The 23,391-nt window shown below is 41.5% G+C and overlaps 2 protein-coding genes across 5 annotated transcripts in view; one reads left to right on the forward strand and one right to left on the reverse strand.

The window, feature by feature from the left end:
• Nucleotides 1-23,391, forward strand: part of ACYP2 (acylphosphatase 2) — a 321,268-nt gene that overhangs the window by 263,057 nt on the left and 34,820 nt on the right. The gene's annotated exons all lie outside the window — the stretch shown is intronic.
• TSPYL6 (TSPY like 6) lies at nucleotides 6,386-7,024 on the reverse strand. The gene is given in 6 exon segments (XM_062210103.1): nucleotides 6,386-6,437; nucleotides 6,439-6,509; nucleotides 6,512-6,594; nucleotides 6,597-6,644; nucleotides 6,647-6,961; nucleotides 6,964-7,024. Coding segments are annotated over 6 exon segments (630 nt in total).

Genomic DNA, 23,391 nt, shown 5'->3' on the forward strand with positions numbered 1-23,391 from the left:
TTCAGATCTACACATACCATTACAGAAGGCTTTCACGGTGCTGTCAGCAGTTATGGTTTTGTTGTCCACATAGTACCAACCATGATAGAGACAACTAGTCACACAGGACACTGTGTGGCCATTAAAGGCTTGTCTTACTCATTTTGCTTTGATGTCATTGTGGTTATTTATATCCTCCATTAAGACAAGTTAGAATGTCTATATCTCATATTGGAGTGTCTCAGTTTGAGTCCTGGCTCTGTACCCTATTCTGATTTCCTGCCACTGTAGACCTTAGGAGGCAGCAGTGGATTTTGTTTCAAATATTTGAGTCCCTGCCACCCACATGAGTGACCTGGATTGAGTTCCTGTCTCCCGGCTTTGGCATCCTTCAGCCCTGGCCTTTGTAGACATTTGGGGAGTGAACCAACAGCTGGGGGAGCTCTCTCTCTCCTCTATTTCAATTAAGGGAGAAAAGAAGGGAAGAAGGGAGCTTGGGAGGGAGGGAGTGAGGAAATGGAAAAAAGGATTGTATTTGACAGGATGAATAGTTTTGTGGTGTGCCTTGGGTAAAATATATATAATCTGAAGTTAGCATCATTCTTTGTAATTTGCAGTCATCTGTTATACATCCTTTCTCATCATTCTAAGAATTTGCTTAATATGAATTTATGTATAAAAAGTACTATCTGTATTATAGAAATTAGCCCTTTGTGATATGACAGTATTATTTCTCTAGTTTCTCATTTTTCTTATGGAATTTTTTTGCTGTTGTAAAATTTTTATGTGGTTATAATTTAGCAATATTTTCCTTTGTGTCTCCAGATTTTAAATAATACTCTTATAAATATTTCCCCATTCCCAAGTTAATGCATATAGTCTGTTTTGTTTTCTTCCATTATTTTTATTCATTTTTAATTTAAAATTTTATTTCTGTGTAATTTAGCTGCTGTACAGCACAAGGCAAATTCCAACTTTATTAAAAATGTTTCTTTCTACAGACAGTGTTTTGAGTTGTCCATCTTTTCTTCACTGATTTGAGATGGGTACAATGTTTATCCTACGTCCAATTCTGTATGCATTATGGTCTTTTTTTTTTTTAAGATTTACTTATTCGAAAGGCAAAGTTACAGAAAGAGAGGAAGAGACAGAGAATCTGCCATCTACTGGTTCACTCCCCAAATGGCTGCAAAAGTCAAGGCTGGGCCAGACAGAAGCCAGGAGCCAGGAACTTCTGCCAGGTCTACCATGGGGATGTAGGGGCCCAAGCACTTGGGCCATCTTCTGCTGCTTTCCCCAGGAACTTAAGTAGGGAGCTAGATAGGAAGTGGAGCAACTGGGACTCAAACCAGCACCTGTATGAGATGCCAACATTGCAGGCAGTGGCTTTACCTGCTACAACACAACGCCAGCCCCAGGGTCTATTTCTAAACTTCTTGTTGTGTTCCACTGATTCATCTATTCTTATTTCAAGGCTACACTTTTAATTATCGTAGATTCATATTACTTTATAGTAAGTTCTAAGAATTATCCCTTTGATTAAAATCTTTTCTGGAAGTTTCCTTGAAATTCTTGTTTTATTTATTTTTTAATAAGTACTTTATAATTTGCTTGTCTAGTTCCCCCATTACTATCTCTTCCCCAGTTTTTGGCATTTACTTTATTGAGTTTAACCATATTTTTAAATACTAAAGTCCCAGGGCAGTGTGTTTGAAGCCTCCCCACCATGACAGGATCAACATTTCTAAAAGAAGGAAGCTTAGGACACTCTAGTCTACAGTCCATCTCCCTCCCATCATGGGTAACAAATTCCAAGCACAAGGAGGTTGTAATTCCTCCCAGGAATCCAAAAGTAGATTACAAGTTGGAAATACTGTCTCTTAGATCTCATACCAATGTCCTTTTGGGTATATGAGACTAGCACTGGCCGTTGCTGCGGCTCAATAGGCGAATCCTCCTCCCGTGGCACTGGCACCCCCCCCCCCCCCCGGGTTCTAGTCCCGGTCGGGGCGCCGGATTCTGTCCTGGTTGCTCCTCTTCCAGTCCAGCTCTCTGCTGTGGCCCGGAAAGGCAGTGGAGGATGGCCCAACTGCTTGGGCCCTGGACCTGCATGGGAAACCAGGAGGAGGCACCTGGCTCCTGGCTTCGGATTGGCGCAGCGCACCGGCTGTAGCAGCCATTTGCGGGGTGAACCAGCGGAAGGAAGACCTTTCTTTCTGTCTTTCTCTCTCTCTCACTGTCTAACTCTACCTATCAAAAAAAAAAAAAAAAAAAAAAAAAGAGAGAGAGAGACTAATACTAACAATTTCTCTGCGACTATTTTTCTCTTTCATTTTGCTCTCGCCTCAGTATTTTCCCATTTTATGCCCCTGTTTCCATCACATTTCTGGGACCTGACATGTGCTGCCTGGCTGTGCATTCTTCCTTTAGTCGGCCATTGCTGAGAAGCCAAGTTTATCAAAGGAGATTTCTAGACAGTGACATAATCCTTTCCCTACCCAAAAGACCTCTTTCCTACTTGCTCTTCCTGGACAGAGTACATTGTCTTCCAAATGCTGTTGGTTACATCTGGAATTAAAAGAGAAAGTTCATTGGAGCCTCTGAACACTTCAAAATATGCTGCAGCTTTGATGGTGCCTTTAGCAAGATGATTTTAACTAGAAGTACATGTGTCCTAAGTGCCGTTATATTTAATATTCATTTGTGGATGCTGTTCAGATCTCGAAAGAAATTAGGTCATAATATAATTATAATATTTAAATGAAAGAGCAAATGGTTACATGTTACTAGTATTGTACTTCTGATTTTAATTTACCCTGTCATAACTTTCTTTAACAAATATCAAAATTAGTAAATGTTTTTATATGCACAAAATTGTATACAACTGGGAAAAATCTAACCCCTTTTCTATTTTGACTAACCATTTTCTACTACAAAACAAATGTTTCTGTCCATATATAGTTATCAGACTCTGGAGTCAGATAGATTTTGGGCTTGAATTCTGCTTTATGTTTCCTGCTGCCTGGCTAAGTGATTTGTCACAAGTAACATAAACTCAAATGAATATTTCTTTCCTCATCTGCAATGTGGGAATAGGAATACTTTATAGAGCTGGTGAGAATTAAGAGAACTAAGTGCTTAGCACAGAGACTATCGTGATGTAAGGCCTCAATAAATTATAGCCATTATTATTACAGTTTATGGTTAAGGGCTATAATACGGCATGTTGTTTTTAACTTATTACCATATTAATTTAGATATTGAAGAGTAAATGTCACAATTTCACTCATTCTGGGTCTTTAATTGAAAAGAAAAATCACTCATGTATCCACATAGTCTCCTGAGAGGTAGAACTAACATACTTTTAAAGATTTGACTTCAATCTCTGCTCTTCTTACTTAGGAATTATTATGGTAGCCATGTCAGTTAACATTTATCTAAAACCTCAAGCCTAAAAGTGTGCTATTAAATTTTTTATTGGGTTTTCATTAGCCTTTTTTGAAAAGATTTTATTTATGTATTTGAGAAGTAAAGTTACAGACAGTGAGAGGGAAAGACATAGAGAAAGGTCTTCCATCCACTGGTTCATTCCTCAAATGGCCACAACAGCTGGAGATGAGCTGATCTGAAGCCAAGAGCCAGGAGCCTCCTCTGGGTCTCCCATGCAGATGCATGGCCCCAGGGCTTGGGCCATCCTCCGTTGCTTTTCCAGGCCATAGCAGAGAGCTGGGTCAGAAATGAAGCAGCCAGGACTTTAACCGGCACCCATATGGGATGCTGGCGCCGCAAGCAGAAGGTTAATCTACTGCACCACAGCACCAGCCCCTCATTAGCCATTTTTTAAAAATATATATATATATATATTTATCTATTTGAAAGGCAAGTAATAGAGAGAGGGAGGGAGGAAGAACAAGAAAAAGATACCTTTCATCTGCTGGTTCACTCCCCATATGCCTGCTATAGTCAAGGCTGGGCCAGGCTGAAGCCAGGAGCTAGGAAATCCATCTGGGTCTCCCACATGGGTGGTGGGAGCCCAAGTACGTGGATCACTTTCTGCTACCTCCCAATGCATTATCAGGAAGCTAGATCAGAAGTAGAGGTGAGACTTGCTCCCAGGCATTCTGATATGGGATGTGGGCATCCCAAGTGGCATTTTAACCCACTTACTACAGTGACAGTGCCCACCCCTTATTAGCCAGTTATTATTTATTGACCATATATAAATGGAATAGAAAAGTAACAGAAAGACTTGGGGCTGGCGCTGTGGCCTAGCAGGTAAAGCAGTCTGCAGTGCTGGCATCCCATACGGGTGCTGATTCAAGTCCCAGCTGCTTCTCTTCCTATCCAGCTCCTTGCTAATGCACCTGGGAAAGCAGTAGAGAATACCCAAGTCCTTGGGCCCCTGCACCCACATGGGAGACCTTGAAGAAGCTCTTGCCTCCTGGTTTCAGATAGCCCAGCTCTGGCTGTTGCAGCCATTTGGAACGTGAACCGGCAGATGCAAACCGCTCGCTCCCATTCTCTCTCCCTCTGCATCTTTGTAACTCTACCTTTCAAATAAATAAATTAATCTTTAAAAAAAGAAAGAAAGAAAAAAGTATCAAAAACACTAACATGATTCCTACTCTACACATTTAGAACCAAAAAGGACTTTGAGCATCTTTTACTTATATATTCATTAATTGTGGGGGAAGGTTCTATTTTGTTTCAGCATAATACTATGCCCTAGGCATACACAGGGGAAAAAATAGTTTCCTACTGTGAAGAAGCTTAGTCTAGTATGGTGTCTGTAATGGAATATAAAAGCCACCTTTTACACCTTGATACTCTTTTTTTAAAAAAATTAATATAAAGAGAACAGTTTTATACATTCCATAGGTACAGTTGCAAGAAAACAACCACATTTCCCTCACTATCCTGCTCCCCTAATCCCTCTCCCTCCCTCCCCTCTTTTTCATCAGTTTTTACAGGAACATAATTTTAATCCACTCTATATTCACAGACTTAATTTGCCACTAGTCATAATATTCAACAAGTAGAAAGTAGGAAGACCACAGTTCTACAAGAGTATAAGCATAAGCTAAAAATGACAACCATATCCCAAAGTGACCATTTCATTCCTATACATTTCTTTGTATTCTATATTAGCTGCCCCATATCAGAGAAAAATACGATATTTGTCTTTTTGAGACTGGCTTATTTCACTAAACATAGTTGTTTCCAGTTGCATCCATTTTGTTGCAAAAGATAGGATTTTATTTTTTTTTTATAGCTGAGTGGTACTTCATAGTGTTTATATGCCACATTTTCTTTTCCCAGTTATCAGTTGATGGATGTCTGGGTTGATTCCATATCTTAGCTATTGTGAATTAAGCTGCAATAAACATAGGGGTACAAATAACTCTTTTGTATGCTGATTTAATTTCCTTTGGGTAAATTCCCAGGAGTAGGATGGCTGGGTCATATGGTAGATCTATTTCCAGATCTCTGAGGAATCTTCATACCATCTTCCATAATGGTTGTATTAGTTTACATTCCCACCAGCAGTGGATTAGGGTACCTTTCCCCCACATCCTCATCAATAGTTTGATATTCTTAATTCTCAGCTAAGGGGATATTCCGTCTTTTGTGGTCCCATAAAACCCTGTGCTTATAGCTAATTTAGTATTTCTCACACAGTAAGTTAATTGTCTCCTGTGCTAGACTATAGGCTGCTTAAGGTTAGGGATTGTGTCTTATTCATCACAGAAGAAAAGATAACTAAACCTTGATCTTGGCATCTAAAGAACTTAAAATTGAGTGACTACTAACATAGATAAAGAACTAACTTCCATATAGATTTCTGTGAAATTAATGATGCAAAGTGTGTGCTAGAGGTAGGTTTTTAAGAAGGTTATATAGAGGAGATGGTGTTTCAGTCTAATTTAGAACAAGTAGGTGACCAGAAAAGCAAGAAGAACAATGAAGTCACATAAATCACACTGACCAAGTGCTGCTGTCGGTTTGCTTAATGCCCAACAACTGTCCACAGGTCATGTTCCTGTACTGCCAATGCATAGCAGGGTGAATAGAATATGCTCCTCAATATAGCAAGAAATTCAGGTACTAGAAATTCTCAGACTAAAGCTCTGAGGGCAAATAGAGTCCAAAGAGTGCAGACATAGAGAGTGTCATTTGCTTGGCTTAGAAGGGAGTAAACCATGACCATGTGATGTTAATGAAGAATAGCTTGAATACTGTGGAAGTGAAACTGTATAACCAGGGAGGTCTCAATCTTGAGGGAGAGTATGGAAGCTTTAGAGGGAGGCTTGATAGAGTTCAGTACAAAAAAATTAAAAGGCAAATCCGATGCTATTGCTCAAGCACATGTGCAGTTTGAGGTGATAGGGGACCTCAAGAGCAAAGGTTAACCAGTTTGGTACCTAAAGGGCCTGGGTATCTCCAATGGCTCTCTTATCTGGCCTCATCTTGCCCTGTGAGCCCCTGCACACAGGTGGTGAATTTGGCCAGAGGGCCTCTTTTATGATCTCAGAGCAATCCTGTTGGATTCTGGAAGGCTGTGTTCTGGAAATCAGCTGAAGCTGTGGATGACATTTTTGGTTTCTGTCAATGAAAAGCTGGTTCATGACCTTGGTGCCGTATGATTGGAGTGAAAAGAGACACTGGCCAGAGGATCTGACCTCATCCTCCTTGGCAATCAGCTTGTTTCTGAAGTAGGGGTTTCTTCCACAGAAAAATTTGAACGTGTAACCTGTCCTAGGGTGTCTGAGCTCCTTCACCTCTAAACTGGTTACATACTTTAACATCTCTACATCTTAGACAGTGGGTGGTTCTAAGAGGCAAGTGACCCAGAATCCTGGGATGTTCTGAATGATGCAGTTGCTCTGCTCCAGGTAGTACTGACACAGCTTCCCATACTTCTGTTCCAGCCTGAGGAACACCTTGTCATCTTGAGCATTCATGGTGTCCAGTTTCAGCTGATGGCCTCCAGATGCTTCCTGTGGAGACCTGCATCTCCAGGCTGGGGCCCTGCCTCCTCCTTCATTTCCTCTCTCGCTCTTTTTCCCTCCACCCCTTTAAATCTTCACCTACTGGCTTCTCCATCACCTGACCTTTCCCTTCATCCACTGCTACTAGCTGTGCAGTCTTAAGGTTATTGGCTTTCATTCCAATTATCACCTCAGACTCCGACCTCCCCACACTGTAGGTTTCTAGGACCTCTTGTCTGCCTGGGCTGTGCATTTGTCCATCCAGAAAGCCATTTTTGAAGCTGCAGTCAGTTTCCTTCAAGGCAGAGGCTGCTGCTTGGTGCTCATGAGTGGCAGAGCCACTTCCTGCCCGGCTTTGGTTGCTACACGACCACTATTCCCATTGCGTAGACTCTGAGAAAGATGGCCACAGCCCACAAGGACCCAAAATGTGACTGCCTTCTCTGGAAGCCAGGATGGTGCAAGCACAACAGACACTAAGCTGCCCTGCCCTTTTCTATTCTCACCTGAGCCTTCTTGGTCTTTTCGTGGAGCCAATGGGACAGGTGTGGATGCGGGCTCCCTGGGCCATGGCCAGGATTAGTGATGCTGTAGGCTTGAGGTGCTCATGTTGTTAAAAGGTGGACCCGCCATGGGTCAAAAAATGTGCCACTTGCAACACCCACCCTTCAGTCTTGCGACACCCACTTGCTAATTGCAGAAGAGTCTGTCTCCACGGCCTATCATTTTTTATTTTTAGCCATTCTAATATATGTATAATGGTATCTTATGGTGATCTTAATTTGTTTTTACCTAATGGCTAATGAAGTGAAAACGTTTTCATGGTTTTTTGTTTCGGTCCTTTTGAGTGTCTCCTTTGTGCACATTCATCGTCCCATTTTTTTCTGTTCAGTATTCTGTCTTTTGAATATTGATTTGTAGGACTCCTTTGTACATATTAGGTACTTATTTATTTTCAGATATGTGTATCAAAAATATCTTCTCCTGCTCTCTGGGTGACTTTTTCGCTATTTTAATGGTGTATTTGGAGGAACAAAAATTTTAATCTTAATATAGTCTGATTTGTCATTTTCCTCTTTAGATTAATGCTTCTATGTCCTGTTTAAGAAATCTTGTGTAGAAGGTAAAGCCTCCACCTGCAGTGTCAGCCCATATGGGCACCAGTTCAAGTCCTGGGGCTCCATTTCTGATCCAGCTCCCTGCTAATGCAACTGGGAAAGCAGCAGAAGATGGGTCAAGTCCTTGGGCCCCTGCACCCACATGGGAGACTAGGAAAAAGCTTCTGGCTCCTGGCTTCAGCCTGTCCCAGCCCCAGGAGCCAGGAGCTTCTTTCAGATCTCCCACGCAGGTGCAGGGACCCAAGTACTTGGGCCATCATCTTCTACTGCTTTCCCAGACCATAGAAGGGAGCTGGATCAGAAATTGAGCGGCCAGGACTCGAACCAGTGCCCATATGGGATACTGGCACTTCAGGCAGTGGCTTTACCTGCTATGCAATAGCACCAGCCCCTACTCAAGAATTTTGACCTGAACAACTGATAAGGTAGAGTTAATGGAAACAGATTTTTGAAGGAAAATCAGTTTGCTGTTGGATATGGTAAGTTTGAGATAATTGTCTGGACGAAAGAGTTGAGATGCCAAGTAGGATTATGAGTTTGGAGTGCAGGAGGGGTCTGGGATAGCAATAACCCAATTTGGAATAATCAGCATACATGGTGTTTAGAGCCAGAGGGCTGGGACTGGCGCTGTGGTGTAATAGGCTAAGCCTCTGCCTGAAGTGCTGGCATCTCTTAAGGGTGCTGATTCAAGTCCCGGCAGCTCCTATTCCAATCCAGCTTTTTGCTTATGGCCTGGGAAAGCAGTGAAAGATGACCCAAATGCTTGGCCCCTGCACCTATATGGGAGATCTGGAAGAAGCTCCTGGCTCCTGGCTTTGGATTGGCTCAGCTCTGGCCATTGTAGCCATTTGGGGAGCAAACCAGCAGATGAAAGACTTTCTCTCTCTCTCTCTCTCTCTCTCTCTCTCTCTCTCTCTAGCTTTGCTTCCAAAATAAATAAATAAAAAGGATATTTTAAAAAATCAGAGGCTATGTGAGATCATCAAGAGAGTAAGTCTTAATAAACCAAACCCTGCAGTCTCCATAATTGTAAGATCAAGAAGAAGAAAAACCAGCAAAAAGGAGTAAGGTGAGACCAATAAGGTAGGAAGGACATCAGGAGAGTGAAATGTTTTAGAAGTCAAATGTGTAAAGAAGGTGTTCAGCTGTGTCCCATGTGCTAAAAGTTGAACTGAAATGAGATCTGAAAATTGATCATCAGATTTTTAAAAAAAATATTTATTTATTTACTTGAAAGAGTTTTGTATAGTGAGAGATGATTTTGCATTCACTGGTTCACTGCCCCTATGGCCGCAATAGCCAGTGCTGGGCTAGGCTGAAGCCATAAGCCAGGAGCTTCATCTGGGTCTCCCACGTGGGTGGCAGGGGCACAGGCACTTAGGCCATCTTGTGCTGCTTTTCCCAGGCCATTAGCAGGGAGGTGGATCAGAAGTAGAGCAGCCCAGACACAAACACATGCCCACATAGGATGACTGCATCACAGGCCCCAACTACACTACACTGCACTACAACACCAGCCCTAACCATTAGATTTTACAATAAAAAAAGTCACCTATTACTCAACAAGAGTACTTTCATTAGGGTGGTAGGAGTTTGATTAGTTTTTAAAGGAAATCCAAAGGGGCTGACATTTGATGTATTTGCTAAGATGTCCACATCCCATGTTGGAATGCCTGGGTTTGACCCAGCTATGCTCCCAATTCCAGCTTCTTGCTAATGTACACTGTGAGGAGCAACGGATTATGGCTCAACTACCTGGGTTCCTTTCAACCATATAGGAGACCCAGATTGAGTTCCAGGCTCCTGGGGTCAGCCCTACCCAGCCCCAGCTTTTCAGGCATTTAGGGGAATGAACCAGTAGATTTTTGAAAGATAGCCTCTCTTTTTCAAATACATACAAAATAAATAAATAATTTAAAACTAAAAGGAAAAGGAGGAAGGAAGTTGAAGACAACAACAGATATTGACAATTCTTTTGAGGAATTTTGTTCCAAAAGGAAGTGAGATCATGACTCTGTAACAGCAGTTTCAGAGGAGTGGTCAGGTTGGCTATAATAAAGGGTTTAACAGAAAATTGAAAACAGCAAGTACACACAACTCTTCTGAGGAGTTTTTTTCAAAGAAATGGGATGATGACTGGTAGGGAAAGTAGGTCAAAGAAGATGTCTTTTTTTTTTTTTTTTTTAGACTTACTTATTTATTTGAATGGCAACGTTCCAGAGAGAGAGGGAGAGACAGTGAAAGAGAAAACATCTTCTATCTGCTGGTTCACTTGCCAAATGGCCAAAACAACCAAGGCAAAGCCAGGAACCTGGAACTTCATCCTGGTCTCCCATGTGGTTGGCAGGGACCCAAGCATTTGAGACGTCTTCTGTTGTCTTCCCAGGTGCACTAGATCCAGAGGTCTGGATTGGATGTGAAGCAGCCCATATGAGAGGTGGCCCAACTCATCATGCCACAGTGCTGGCCCCAAGAAAATGTTTGTTAAATGAGAGAAAAAAACTATGCAGATATACTGGTGTGAATGATCCATTAGGGAGCAAAATCTAATGATGTAAGAGACTATCTGAGAGATGCTCTTTAATACAGGAGAGGATATGGAGTCTATACCTTAGTTGGAGGAGTTAGGTAGGAGCATAACAAGTCCACCTCTAGTAATTGTCAGGAAGGCAAATATTAGGATATGAATGCTGGGACGCAGGTAGAAACGATGGTGAGATTTGTTAAATGATCTTCTGATGTCCTCAGTGTTCTTAGTGAAGTCAAGACCAAGATTGTCAAGAGCGTGTGAAGTTGAGGCAAGAAACCGTGGAGTCTGAATAGAGAGAATAAAGTATTTAAACAGTTGTCTGGAGAGTAGCAGAATGACTGGTTTATGACATAAGGTATGATGGTCAAACAACATTAAGGACATGAACTTGAAGTGAACTCTGTCAGTATGCTTGTAGGTTTTTCTGCAGCTGCATTTGGCTTATGGGTACATTAGCAAGCAAAATTGGATTTAGAGCTGAAGCAAGAAGGGTAGGGGAATGATTACAATGATTAATCTTACATGTTAAGCTGGAGCAAGCAAGGGAAGAGGGTCAGTGAGGAAGTGGTCTGATCTATGGATTGGAGACCCAGGGTGTCCAAGAGTTGTTGGGATTAAGTACCAGGCAGAGAGAGCATGGTCTTGAGAGTAGACTGAGGGGATTGATCAGAATCCTATTCATCCATCCAAGTTGGACTCTTAAGGAGACAGATTGAAGACAAGGTCACTGAAGGGGAAGATGTCACGGAAAAGAGACCAGGGTAGGAAGGGATTGCCTGGGTATTTAGAAATCACTGAAAGAAGAGAGAGAAGTGAAAATGAGCAGAAGCTAAAATCCTTGAGAAATGAGGGGGAATGATGTAGGGGCAGCAACCATGTAGGGCAACGGGTGATTCAAACTGATGACAGAAGATTCAAAGCCGGGTCTGTGTCGCACCATCATCCTTCATTAAAATCATTTAGTGGAAATGTAGATACTTTTAGAATTTCACATTTCTTAATGTCAGAGAGCCTTTATCATATTTATGTCTTCTTCCTCAAAGTGCCTATAAGAACTCTATAAAAATATAAGCGGATCAAAAATAGGGTAGATTCATTTTTTAATTAGAAAGTGATTACTGATAATATTTTTGAATTCACTGTGAAATACTATTTTCTTTTGAGTTTCCATTCTGCTTATGTCCTAGGTAATAGACCAGAACTTACTGAGAATTATAAAATGCAGTTCCAGCATTGTTACCTGAAACATCCTGGCTAGAATTTTTTTTAAAAAGGACATACCAAGACTATTAATATAAAAATCTCCAAAATGTGGAGTCAGCCTGAGAGGAAGATAAAAAGGGAGGGAAGAAGGCAAGTTTCTTGAAGAGTAGAATTTAGCTACAAATCTGCACACTTTAGAATTGTGAAGTGTGTAAATCCTCTCAGAAACAGAAGAAAAATGTTTTACTTTAGAAGATAATGGAAGATGAAGAGAGTCTGTGAATTGTATAGACTTGTTTTCCTCTGGTCTCTCAAATATTGTTATTCAGTTCTTACTTGTTTTGAAAGGGATCCCCCACTCTTGACTTAAATTCTTTAAACAATCTTGTTTGCCTAGTGATTTAACATGCAGAACTATTCTTAGGACCAGTTTAGAAAGCTGAGGGCCTTAGTACAATATTTCACTTTCTTAAGACTCAAAAGAATGTCGGTAGACAAGAGAAGGAGATGAATGCTTTGTTAATTTCCTGTTTCCCATAGAAAATCCATTAAATTGTGTTTGGAAAGGGAATGGTCAAGAAGAGGCCTTAAGTGTTTAACCAAGTGGCTTTTCAGCTGCGGTCATCCTTGTTGCCTGTTATTAACAGTGCATAAATACAGACAAGTGTGGCCAGGGCATTGGTAATAATTTACCCTAGGAAAGTTAATAATTGTGATTTAATCATTTTCAGCTAGTATTGCGCTCACAGACAGCAAATATGCATTTCTGTGCCTGGTCAAACTGTAAGGCACTATAGGTTTCTGTAGTCTGGCAGACTGGCCTCAGGGTGGTAGGGCCTGGCAGGGGTGATCCAGATCAGCTAAGGGTAGACAGAGCCTCAGGCTTGTGACTGGACCAGTATCCTGGTTAGTACTGAGAGTCTCCACCAGTGAGTACAATACAGTTACAAAATGATACAACCACTGTTAAAGTGTTTCTGTTACACAGTGCCAGAATACCAGTATTTATGCCAGCCTTTTATTTTACAAGTGTTCAGAATTCATAAAAGAATGAAACTAAATAATTAATACTTCTTAAATATAAAAATACAGACTTAGGTAGTGAGTTGTTTATAAAAAGATATATGATCCTTGTTCAGTGTAGGGATCAAGGAAGCTACCAAAGACACATTCTGGCTGTGGTGTGGCAGGTAAAGCCATGCCTGCAACATGGGCATCCCATATGGGTGCCAATTCATGTCCAAGATGCTCCACTTCTAATCCAGCTCCCTGCTAATAGTCTGGGAAAAGCAGCAAAAGATGACCCAAGTGTTTGGGCCTCTGCCACCCACGTGGGAGACCTGCATGAAGCTCCTGGTTTCAGCCTGGCCCAGCCACAGCCACTGTGGCCATCTGGGGAGTGAAACAGTGAATGGAAGAACTCTTTCTCTCTCTCTCTCTCTCTCTTTGTGTGTGTGTGTCTCCCTCTCTGTAACTCTGCCTTTCAAAATAAATAAATAAATCTTTTTTTAAAAAAGATGCATTCTTGGAAAGTAGAGGAAATTTGAATATGGACTGGATATTAAATATTTTTATAGAATTATATGCATTTCCTTAGATGTTACAACAGCACCATAGTCACGGAAAACAGCATTTTTATTCTCAGAAGAGGCATGTTTATACATAGGGAACCAAGTGTTATGACATAATCAAAGTTCAAGTACAGCACCAAAGTAGCAATTAAATGTATAAAGGGAGGAAAGAGAGTGACTGGGAAAGAGGAAGGAAGGCAAATATAGAAAATGTTAACTAGGTGGAATATACATGTGATGTTTATTCCTACTGTTCTCTTTCCATATTTCTGTATATGTATGAAAATTTGTCATAATAAAAAGTTCAGTTCACAAGCTAAGCATCCTGTTCCCATTTTGACCGTGGTTGGAGGAGGCAGATGAAAAGGAGTAGGAAGGAAAAGGGAAGAACACAGCTTGTGCCCTGTTTTGACTTTGGGCTGACACTTTTTTGAGCCTAAGTTTTCTTCATCTGTTTTACAGACCAGGGTGATATGAAGATTAGATTAAAACATGTTACGAGGGTAATTGAAAATGTTAACTGGACGTATTTATATCTTGAGTTTTAATTCCTCGTCCCCATAAGTCATGTTGCCCAGCAGTCATTAGCTCATTAAAGCCCAGGAGAAGGGGAAGGGCTTTCCAGAGAAGGAGGTGGTGCAGAGTCGTCCAAGTCGTAGTATGGTCATGGACCAGCAGCACTGGCTGGATCTGGGAGCTTGGCAGAAAGGCAAAATCTCAGGTCTCACCTTCATCTCCTGAATTGGAGTTTGCATTTTAACAAGATTCCTAGGTGATTCACCTGCACATTAAAACTGAAGAAGCAGAGGTGGAGGCAAAAATCTAGCCTCTCTAGATAGGAGAATGAAATGGGAAGCCTCATTCTTCATTGCAGCCCAAGAAGAGAGAGATAAAAAAAAAAGACACCGGTTCCTGACTACCCTTCTCTGGACTGAAGTCCTGGGAGGGACCAGCAGATGGACTGAGAGAGAGGGAGGGAGAGAACTGAATACACAGGGGCGTGTGCCTTGTTTCCCATGGGAAAGGCCCACTGTGACCTGCCCTCACACATCAGAGGTACCCAGAGCAGCAGCAGAGCAGCGTCTCAGTCTGAGGGACCGGGAGAGAGCCTGACTTGGAATTCTGAGCTGTCCTTGAGTCTCACAGTGAGGAAAGGGCATGAGAGTCCCCACCATGACTCAGACTGGCTGAGAACGTGATGCAGGGAGGGAGAAACTAAACTTATGAAGCACTCCCAGTCCAGTAATGAGTGAAAGTCATAACCAGAGCTTCCCAAAGTGGGGCAGAATTAAGTGGGGGAGGACCCCTAACCTTCATCAGCCAAAGACTTTAGCATCAAGGCCAGTAAGGTACCCAGGATCCAGGCAGACAAAGCGCCTTGCTGTGGAAACCCAAGAATCTGAGAACTGTGAGTGCCTCCGTTTCTCCACAGGCAGCAGATCACAGACTATCCCCCTTCATGTGTACCAAACACTGTCACGGAGGGGAACAGGGAAACTAAACTGAGGGAGACACCATTTATCCCATCGAGTTCCTTTTTTAAAAAAATAAAGATTTATTTTATTTATTTGAAAAGTAAAGTTAGAGATGGGATTAGGGAGATGGGGAAGGGGGAGATCTTCTATCCTCTGGTTCATTCCCTAGATGTCTGCAATGGCCAAGGCTGGGCCAGGCTGAAGCCACAAGTCTGGAGTTTATATGGGATGCAGGTATCACAGGTGGCAGCTTAACTGGTTGGGCCACAATGCCGGCCCCCAAACAAGGTTCCATTAAGAGACTAAATTACTGAGTCAGCCTGAGTTTTTATGCTTCAAGCAGTGTTTTTTAAAGTGTAGCAGGTGACATTATTTCTGTTAGTACATGACCAAATATCAAAAATACAGTAAGAGAGGCCAGCATTGTAGCACAGCAGATTAAGCTGCCACTTGCAACAATGGTATTCCATATCGGAATGCCAGTTTGAGTCCTGGCTGCTCCGCTTCTGATCCAACTCCTTGCTGATACATTTGGGACAGCAGCACTTGATGGTTCAAGTGCTTTGGATCCTGCCACCTAACATGGCAGATCTGGATGAATTTGCTGAGTCCTGCCTTAGCCTTATTCAGCCCAACCCTGGCTATTGCAGCCATTTGAGGAGTGAACTAGCTGATGGAAGATCTCTCTCTCTTTTTGTCTCTCCTTCTCTCTCCATCTCTCTGCCTTTCAAATAAATAATTTTTTAAAAAAATATATAGCTTGAAAATATTAATAAGATTGATCTTGATGTATATCAATGAGATACACAAAAATAGTGATTAAAAGTGGTGATTCTGGAGCCATACTGTAGGTTCTGAATTCCAAATTCCACTTATTTTCTAAATGACCTAGGAAAAGTTTTGTTCCTCCATTCACTTACCTGTAAAACTGGTATAGTAATAGTGCCTACTTCACAGAATTGTTGTAAACAACAAAGCCCTAACACAGTAAGAATTTAATGACATTAGTTGCCGTTATTTGTGCTGTATGGAACTTGACATCCTGAAAATAGAGCATGCCCCTTTGCTTCATGTGCCCATTGGATACTCACAAAAATGAAGCACTTTATTAGGCCACATAAAAAACATCAATATATTGTAAAAAGTGGAAGTAGTATGGATAACATTTTCTGAGAACAGCTCTATAATAGGAACTATGAAGAACTCTCTGAACCAACTCTTGAGTCAAAAAGGAAATAGAAAATAAATTACAGAACACCGACAAAATGTAGTACTTGAAGCCTCACATACTGGAACTAAAGGACTTTTTGGTCTTGTGAATATTGATATAAAAATACTGAAAAAATATACACAAACAGGGAGCCGGTGCTGTGGTGCAGCGGGTTAACGCCCTGGCCTGAAGCGCCGGCATCCCATATGGGCACAGATCCTAGTCCTGGCTGCTCCTCTTCTGATCCAGCTCTCTGCTATGGCCTGGGATAGCAGTAGAAGATGGCCCAAGTCCTTGGACCCCTGCACCTGCGTGGGAGACCCGTAAGAAGCTCCTGGCTCCTGGCTTCAGATTGGCACAGTTCCGGCCATTGCGGCCAAGTGGGCGTGAACCAGCAGATGGAAGACCTCTCTCTGTCTCTACCTATCTCTGTAACTCTGTCTTTCAAATAAATAAAAATAAATTAAAAAAATATATATATATATACACACAAACAAGATCTACCAACACACTGAAAGGATCACTTAGTACAACCAAGTGGGATATAATTCCACTAATTTTAGGTGTTGGTACATTACATCCTCTCCTCACTCCTATAAACTGGATACTATCATTAACCCTGTTTAACAGATATGAGCACACTGAGGTGCAGAAATATTAAGTAATTTGCTCATGGACACATAATAAATGGCAAAGCCAAGAAATGAACCCAGGCAATCTAAAACCCAAAGCACTGCCTTTCACACACTACAAGAAACTTTCTGAGCCTTTCTAAGCTCCCATTTTGTCAACTACAAAGCAGAGTCAGTAGTTCTTATCTCTTGTGGTGGATTGGACCAAGTTTGGTTCTGAGGGGCAGGTGGGGGAGGTGGTTGATGCTGTTTTTTATCTGTTTATGTGTTGTTTTCCTGTTATAATGAACAACCATTATTCATGGAATTTTTAGCCAAAAAAAAATTTAAAGTACTTATTTGAAATGCAGAGAGACGGAGGAGGAGGAGGAGGAGAGAGAGAGGTAGATCTCTTCTATCTGTAAGTGACCACAACAACCAGGGCTGGGTCAGACTGAAGCCAGGAGAAAGGAACGCCATCTGGATCTCCCACATGGGAAGCAGGGACCCAGGAATCTGGGCCATCTTTTGCCTTTGCAAGCACAGTAGTGGTTAACCAGATCAGAAATAGAGTAGCCAGGACTCCAACCAGCACTCCAGTATGGGATGCCAGAATCACAAGCAGTGGCTTAACCCACTGCATCACAACACTGGTCCCTGGAATTGAAGGTCTTTACTTTCAAATGAGAAAGGCTTGCATATCCTACAGTGCGGAGTGTGAGAGTTAATTGGTACAGGTGAATGGCAAATACCACCAGTAGTTGCAAAGTCCCAAAAATTGGGGATGGAGACCAACAGGGCAATCATTAACCACCCTGGATGAATAAACATATCTTGGAGAAGATTAATCTTCCTTGTTGGAAGATAAGCTCCATATTATAAGCTCATGAACAGTGGGCTTCCTTGAGATAATAAGATCATTGTGGAAAATAAGAAAGGAATTAAAAGAACTCTGGCCTTCTTTATTTATCTACCTAGTTCCAGGGGATTGAGAATAGGTTTTCTGAAGAGAAGTCAGCAGTTTATTGTTCCATTTGTGGGTTACATTGGTGAAATGATTGTTAGCAAAGAAACAAAAAAACATCTTTTTTAAGTGGCTTCCCTTGGTGTGGGTCAGAGGAGCAACAAGAGGAGTTATTTCTGCAGCTGGGAAAAAGGTTCAGAGCTGTCTTCCTGCATGTGACTCTCATTTCAGAGTCTAAAATAGATTAGAAATACTGTGCTGTGTGGGAATGGAGCCCGTTCATTCTAAGCACATCTATTGGTAGCTGTTGAAATTCAAATAAATTCACATAAAGTTCAAGTAATTCTCATATTACACTTACTGATTTCAAGTTTAAAAATCACTTATTCACAAAACCTAACCCTCAGTTGCTGTTACTGCCAAATACACAATATGGAAAACCTTGATTTTCTGCCAACCATAGTTGCTTTGAACCTGAGCCACAACATATAATTCCTTTTCAGAATGCCCCTTCCTGAACCTTTTTTACTGATACTCATTTTCATTTTCAAGCGTTTAGATACAAACTGTATCAAAGAGTTCTCTCTCTTGGTTTTGATCATTCCACAGCCTTCAGTGGTTGAAGTTGTTGGGCTTTTAAACTTGTAACCCAAGACTGAATGCATTTTCCTTCCTGTCTTATCTCCAGTTTTAGTAAATGAAATTATTCGTTTAGGTGCTGTGATTAAGGAAACTTGGTCTGTTTATTTATCCGTAATTCCATTCCATAAAGGATTTGAGGTATCTTTAAAAAGGCAAACACAGAACAGCAAAATAAGGGAACTTGCCTCTTTAAAGTAAATTATCACTCTTTTATAATGATCTACAAAAAGATTTTTTTTTCCAAAGAGATTTGTTTGTTTATTTGAAAGGCAGAGTTACAAAAAGGGAGAGATAAAGAGAGAAAGATATCTTCCATCTGTTAGTTCACTCCCCCAAATGGCTGCAATGGCCAGGGCTGGGCTGGTCCAGGCTGAAGCCAGGAGCCAAGAACTCTATCTGGGTCTCCCACGTGGGTGGCAGGAGCACTGCTTTCCTAGCTGCATTAGCAGGGAGCTGGATTACAAGTGGAGCTCCTGTGGGATCAGAAAGCTGCTCGTATTGGATGCAGGCATTGCAGGTGATGGCCTAACCTCCACTACACCACAGTGCCAAGCCTGGTGTAAGTTTCTTTCTCTCTGTCTCTTCCTTGCACTACTCCTTCCTCCATCTCTCTCCCCCAAATAAGTTTTTTAAAAAGTGTTTTCTCGCCAGCACTGCGGCTCACTAGGCTAATCCTCTGCCTTGCGGTGCCGGCACACCGGGTTCTAGTCCCGGTTGGGGCACTGGATTCTGTCCCGGTTGCCCCTCTTCTAGGCCAGCTCTCTGCTGTGGCCCGGGAGTGCAGTGGAGGATGGCCCAAGTGCTTGGATCCTGCACCCCATGGGAGACCAGGAGAAGCACCTGGCTCCTGCCTTCGGATCAGCACGGTGCACCAGCCGCGGCGGCCATTGGAGGGTGAACCAACAGCAAAAGGAAGACCTTTCTCTCTGCCTCTCTCACTGTCCACTCTGCCTGTCAAAAAAAATAAAATAAAATAAGGTGTTTTCTCTCTAAAGGCTTCACAAATGCTTGATTATTTTTTTTCCTCCTAGCTTGGCTAAGAATTAAAGAAAATATTTAACTCTTTAATACACTAGGGACTTACTCTGGTTTATCGTGTAAGAGCTGATCTAAATCACTTTTTTAGTTTTGTTTTATGTTTAATAGTTGGCCAGTCGTTCTGGCAATTATTAAAGTATAATTAGGCCATTATTAAATAATTTTTCCTAATTTTATGATTGTATACCTTATAAAATTATTTCCACATACCCCATGTGGCTCTAACTATTTAATTATTATAATTTAATTAGTATACTATGTACTTTAGGATTTTCTGGCAATTAGATCAGTATCGTAACTCATGTTTTTTTTGGTTAGTGTGTAATTTTAATATTTAATAAGAATAAATAACTTGGTGAAAATTGTTTTCTTATGTTAAACCATGGTATATGTCTCAATTTGTTCATCTTATTTTATGTTTTCCAGTAAAGCTTCACAGTTTTAATTACATGTGACACCTACAATTCTTTATAATTTTCTCTTTAAATGTCATGGAGCATTCTGTTGTTTACTCCTCTCCTCTCTCCATTTTTATGTTAAATGGAATTTCTTCCCATTCATTATATTATTTAGCTGGTGGTTACCATGCTAAAGAAAGCCCCTAATATGGTAAATTTCTTATAAACAAGTCACTGATAATAATAAATTTAAATTAAACAGTTGTAGACATTCAGTACTATCTGCAGGTAAGTATAGTTTTATCTCACCTTTTAATGTATTATTCCATGGGTGCAAAGTAGAAGTCCAGTACATGGCAGTTGCTGTCATTTCTGTGTGGGAAAGAGTATTAGGGAGACCTGTATCCTACTTTGAGTTCTTCAGCTGAGGGGATCCCTTCTGAAGCACCTTTTCTTGCTTCATGGGTGAGGCATCATGCTTGACATTTCACATAGGCCATCTTGGCCAAAGCTTAGAATAAGCCTACAGTGTATCAAGTATTAAATTTTAGAGTTGAGGAAACTGAAGCTTTGTGGGTGTAGACTGTCCATGATAGGCCCAAAGAAGCAACTAGAAGTGGAATACCGAGGTGCCTTACTGCAGTGAGCTGTGTATGAGAAGTTGTATCTAGCTCTGGGATCTAGTGACCTAGGTTCCCTGGGGATTACATCTCCTTGAACTTTGGCCAAGGTCTGTGAGGAGCAGGGGGATATCTAGGAGCTGAGTCAGCTTGAATCCTTATCTTTGGTGTGTGTTTCCCACTTCCTTTTTTTCTGGGTCACAGTAAAACTAAGTGAAAGCAGGCCTGAAGATAGTCTGTGTTCTCATTTTCCCCCAACCTTCCAACCCATATCAGTTTTTTGAGGTTTGATCTAGTTCAAACCAAAGTAAGGGGATTACTTGGCATCCAGTGGTATTTCCATCCTACTAGTGATGTCTCTGCACCAATGTGGTGGCTTGGCCAGCTCAGTTCTTCTCTCTGAGCTGTAGTTTCTGTATCTGAATATAAAAGAGGCACATATGAGGATTTAGTTTTCACAGGCTGATTGTGTTGTTGAATATCTTATTTCTTCTTCAAGGCCGCAAATTTCCTCAAAGACACAGACTATATATTTTCAGCATTCTTGAGTTGCTCGTATTGATTTACACATAACAAGTGCTCAATAAATATTTATTGAGACTGAATGAATGAAATAAAGAAAATAGTCTTAAAGATTTTCTTTCAGGCAACATTTTCCATGCTTGAACACCAGCTTCTGTAGGGTTTCCCATTTCAACTGTGCAATCTTATAAAGATGGCATTTGTTACGTGCCTTTTCACAAGAAAACACTTAGCATAGGGCCAGGAAATGGACTTTTCTCTAACAATTCTGTTCCAGTTGTTTTTATCTTTGTGCTGTTGATAAAGCAACAATATGACACAACTGTGACTTAAAGTGTAGTAAACCAAGATTTGAATAAATGACTGTGGCACATGCCTTACCATCCCTGTTTGGGCATGCAGTAGACAATTCTTAAGTTCTGTCTTTAATTTAAACATACAGTAGTTTACTTATTTTAATAGATTTTATTTATTTGAAAGGCAGAAAGACACAGGGAGAGAGAGAGATCTTCTGTCCATTGGTTCACTCCCCATATGACCACAGCGGCTGGAGCTGGGCCACATCAAAACCAAGAGCTAGCAACTCAATCCAGGTTTCCCACATGGGTGACAGGGACCTAAGTACTTAGACCATCGTCTGCTGCCTTCCAGGGTACACCTCAGCAGGGAGCTGGAATCTGGCGTGGACACAGGACTCCAACGTAGGCATCTCAACTTGTATCTTTTTTTTTTTTCTTCCTAAAAGATTTATTTATTTGAAAATCAGAGTTAGAGAGAGAGAGATCTTCCATCTGCTGGTTTACTTCCCAAATGGCAGCAACCGTTAGGGCTGGGCCAGGAACTCCATCCAGGTCTCCTATGTGGCTGCTGTGGCCCAAGCAATTGGGTCATTTTCTGCTTCTTTTCCCAGGCTGTGAGCAGGGAGCTGGGTCCGAAGTGGCATAACTGGGACACAAACCAGCACTCATATGGGATGCCAACATTGTAGTTGGCAATGTTACCCACCAGGCTAGAACACCAGCCAGGCACTTGTGTCTTAACCACTGCACCAAGTGGTATTTTAAACATACTGTTAGGAAATACAGTCTAAACCAGCACATTATTTAACATATAATTTATATACATATAAAAAACAACATCCAAAGAAAGGAATCAGGAGGCATAAAATCTATTAATCTTATAATTAATGTTTTGAAGTTACAAATCCCTTGGAAGTCATTAGTTAACATTTCTAAACCTTTATGCCTGAATAATTCTTAGCAGATTTCCCAGCAACTTGCCTGCCCTCTACCTCATCTCAGCCAAAGTGGGGAGGAGGGAAGATCTCAATACCAATAGTTACAACAGTTGTTTTTGGAACTAAAAACAGGAATTTGCAGCATGCACAAATGTCTGATTTTGTCTCTTGAGCTTCCCAAAGACCAACATCATACTGAGACAATTAAATTGTTTTCTGAAACTAAAAGGCAAATCATAAAAAATTAAATATTTTTGTTATTGTTGGAAAGCACTTAACTTTAATTTTTAAAAAAAGTCTTTTGCTGAGTTTTTATACAAAAGGGGGCATAGTAGTTACAGCCATAAGCAATCAAACTGTTTCTTACAAGCCATAATATTTGCAGGAAGAAAAAAACTTTACATAAGCCAGGAATAGTTTCTCTAACATGAATACAAAGAAGAATGTTATAACTGCAGCCAGGGGTTTGTGCTTCACCACTAGAGTAGTGCTTGTCTGTGTCCTTAATTAAGTTAAAATACTCAGTTCAACTTGACTAACAGGCAATAAAGTTGCAAGGAAGCGTGTTTAGTTTCAAAAATTTGTTTACCACTTTGTAATATGGTTTAGATTTTTTGTCCCAGAGCAGGAAAAAGAAAAATCATGTTAATTACATTTGAATAATAACTTATTGATAATGTGGATCATATTTATATTTTTGATGTTATTTTTGTTGCCAGAGAAGGTATAGGGCTATTTTAGAAAATGTCATCCTTGGGCCGGCGCTGCGGCTCAATAGGCTAATCCTCCGCCTTGCGGCGCCAGCACACCAGGTTCTAGTTCCTGTCAGGGCACCAGATTCTGTCCCGGTTGCCCCTCTTCCAGGCCAGCTCTCTGCTGTGGCCCGGGAGTGCAGTGGAGGATGGCCCACGTCCTTGGGCCCTGCACCCCACGGGAGACCAGGAGAAGCACCTGGCTCCTGCCTTCAGATCAGCACGGTGCGCCGGCCAGAGTGTGCCGGCCGCGGCGGCCATTGGAGGGTGAACCAGCGACAAAAGGAAGACCTTTCTCTCTGTCCCTCTCTCTCACTGTCCACTCTGCCTGTCTAAATAAATAAATAAATAAAAAAGAAAATGTCATCCTTGGGGTCAGCACTGTGGTGTAGGTAGGCAAAACCACTGCCTGCAGTGTCAGCATCCCATATGGGCGCCGGTTGGAGTTCTGCTGCTCCACTTCCAATCCAGCTCTCTGCTGTGGCCTGGGAAAGCAGTAGAAGATGGCCCAACTCCTTGGGCCCCTGCACCC

Source organism: Lepus europaeus, chromosome 13 (genome assembly GCF_033115175.1).
Source record: "Lepus europaeus isolate LE1 chromosome 13, mLepTim1.pri, whole genome shotgun sequence".
NCBI classification, from domain to species: Eukaryota; Metazoa; Chordata; class Mammalia; order Lagomorpha; family Leporidae; genus Lepus; species Lepus europaeus.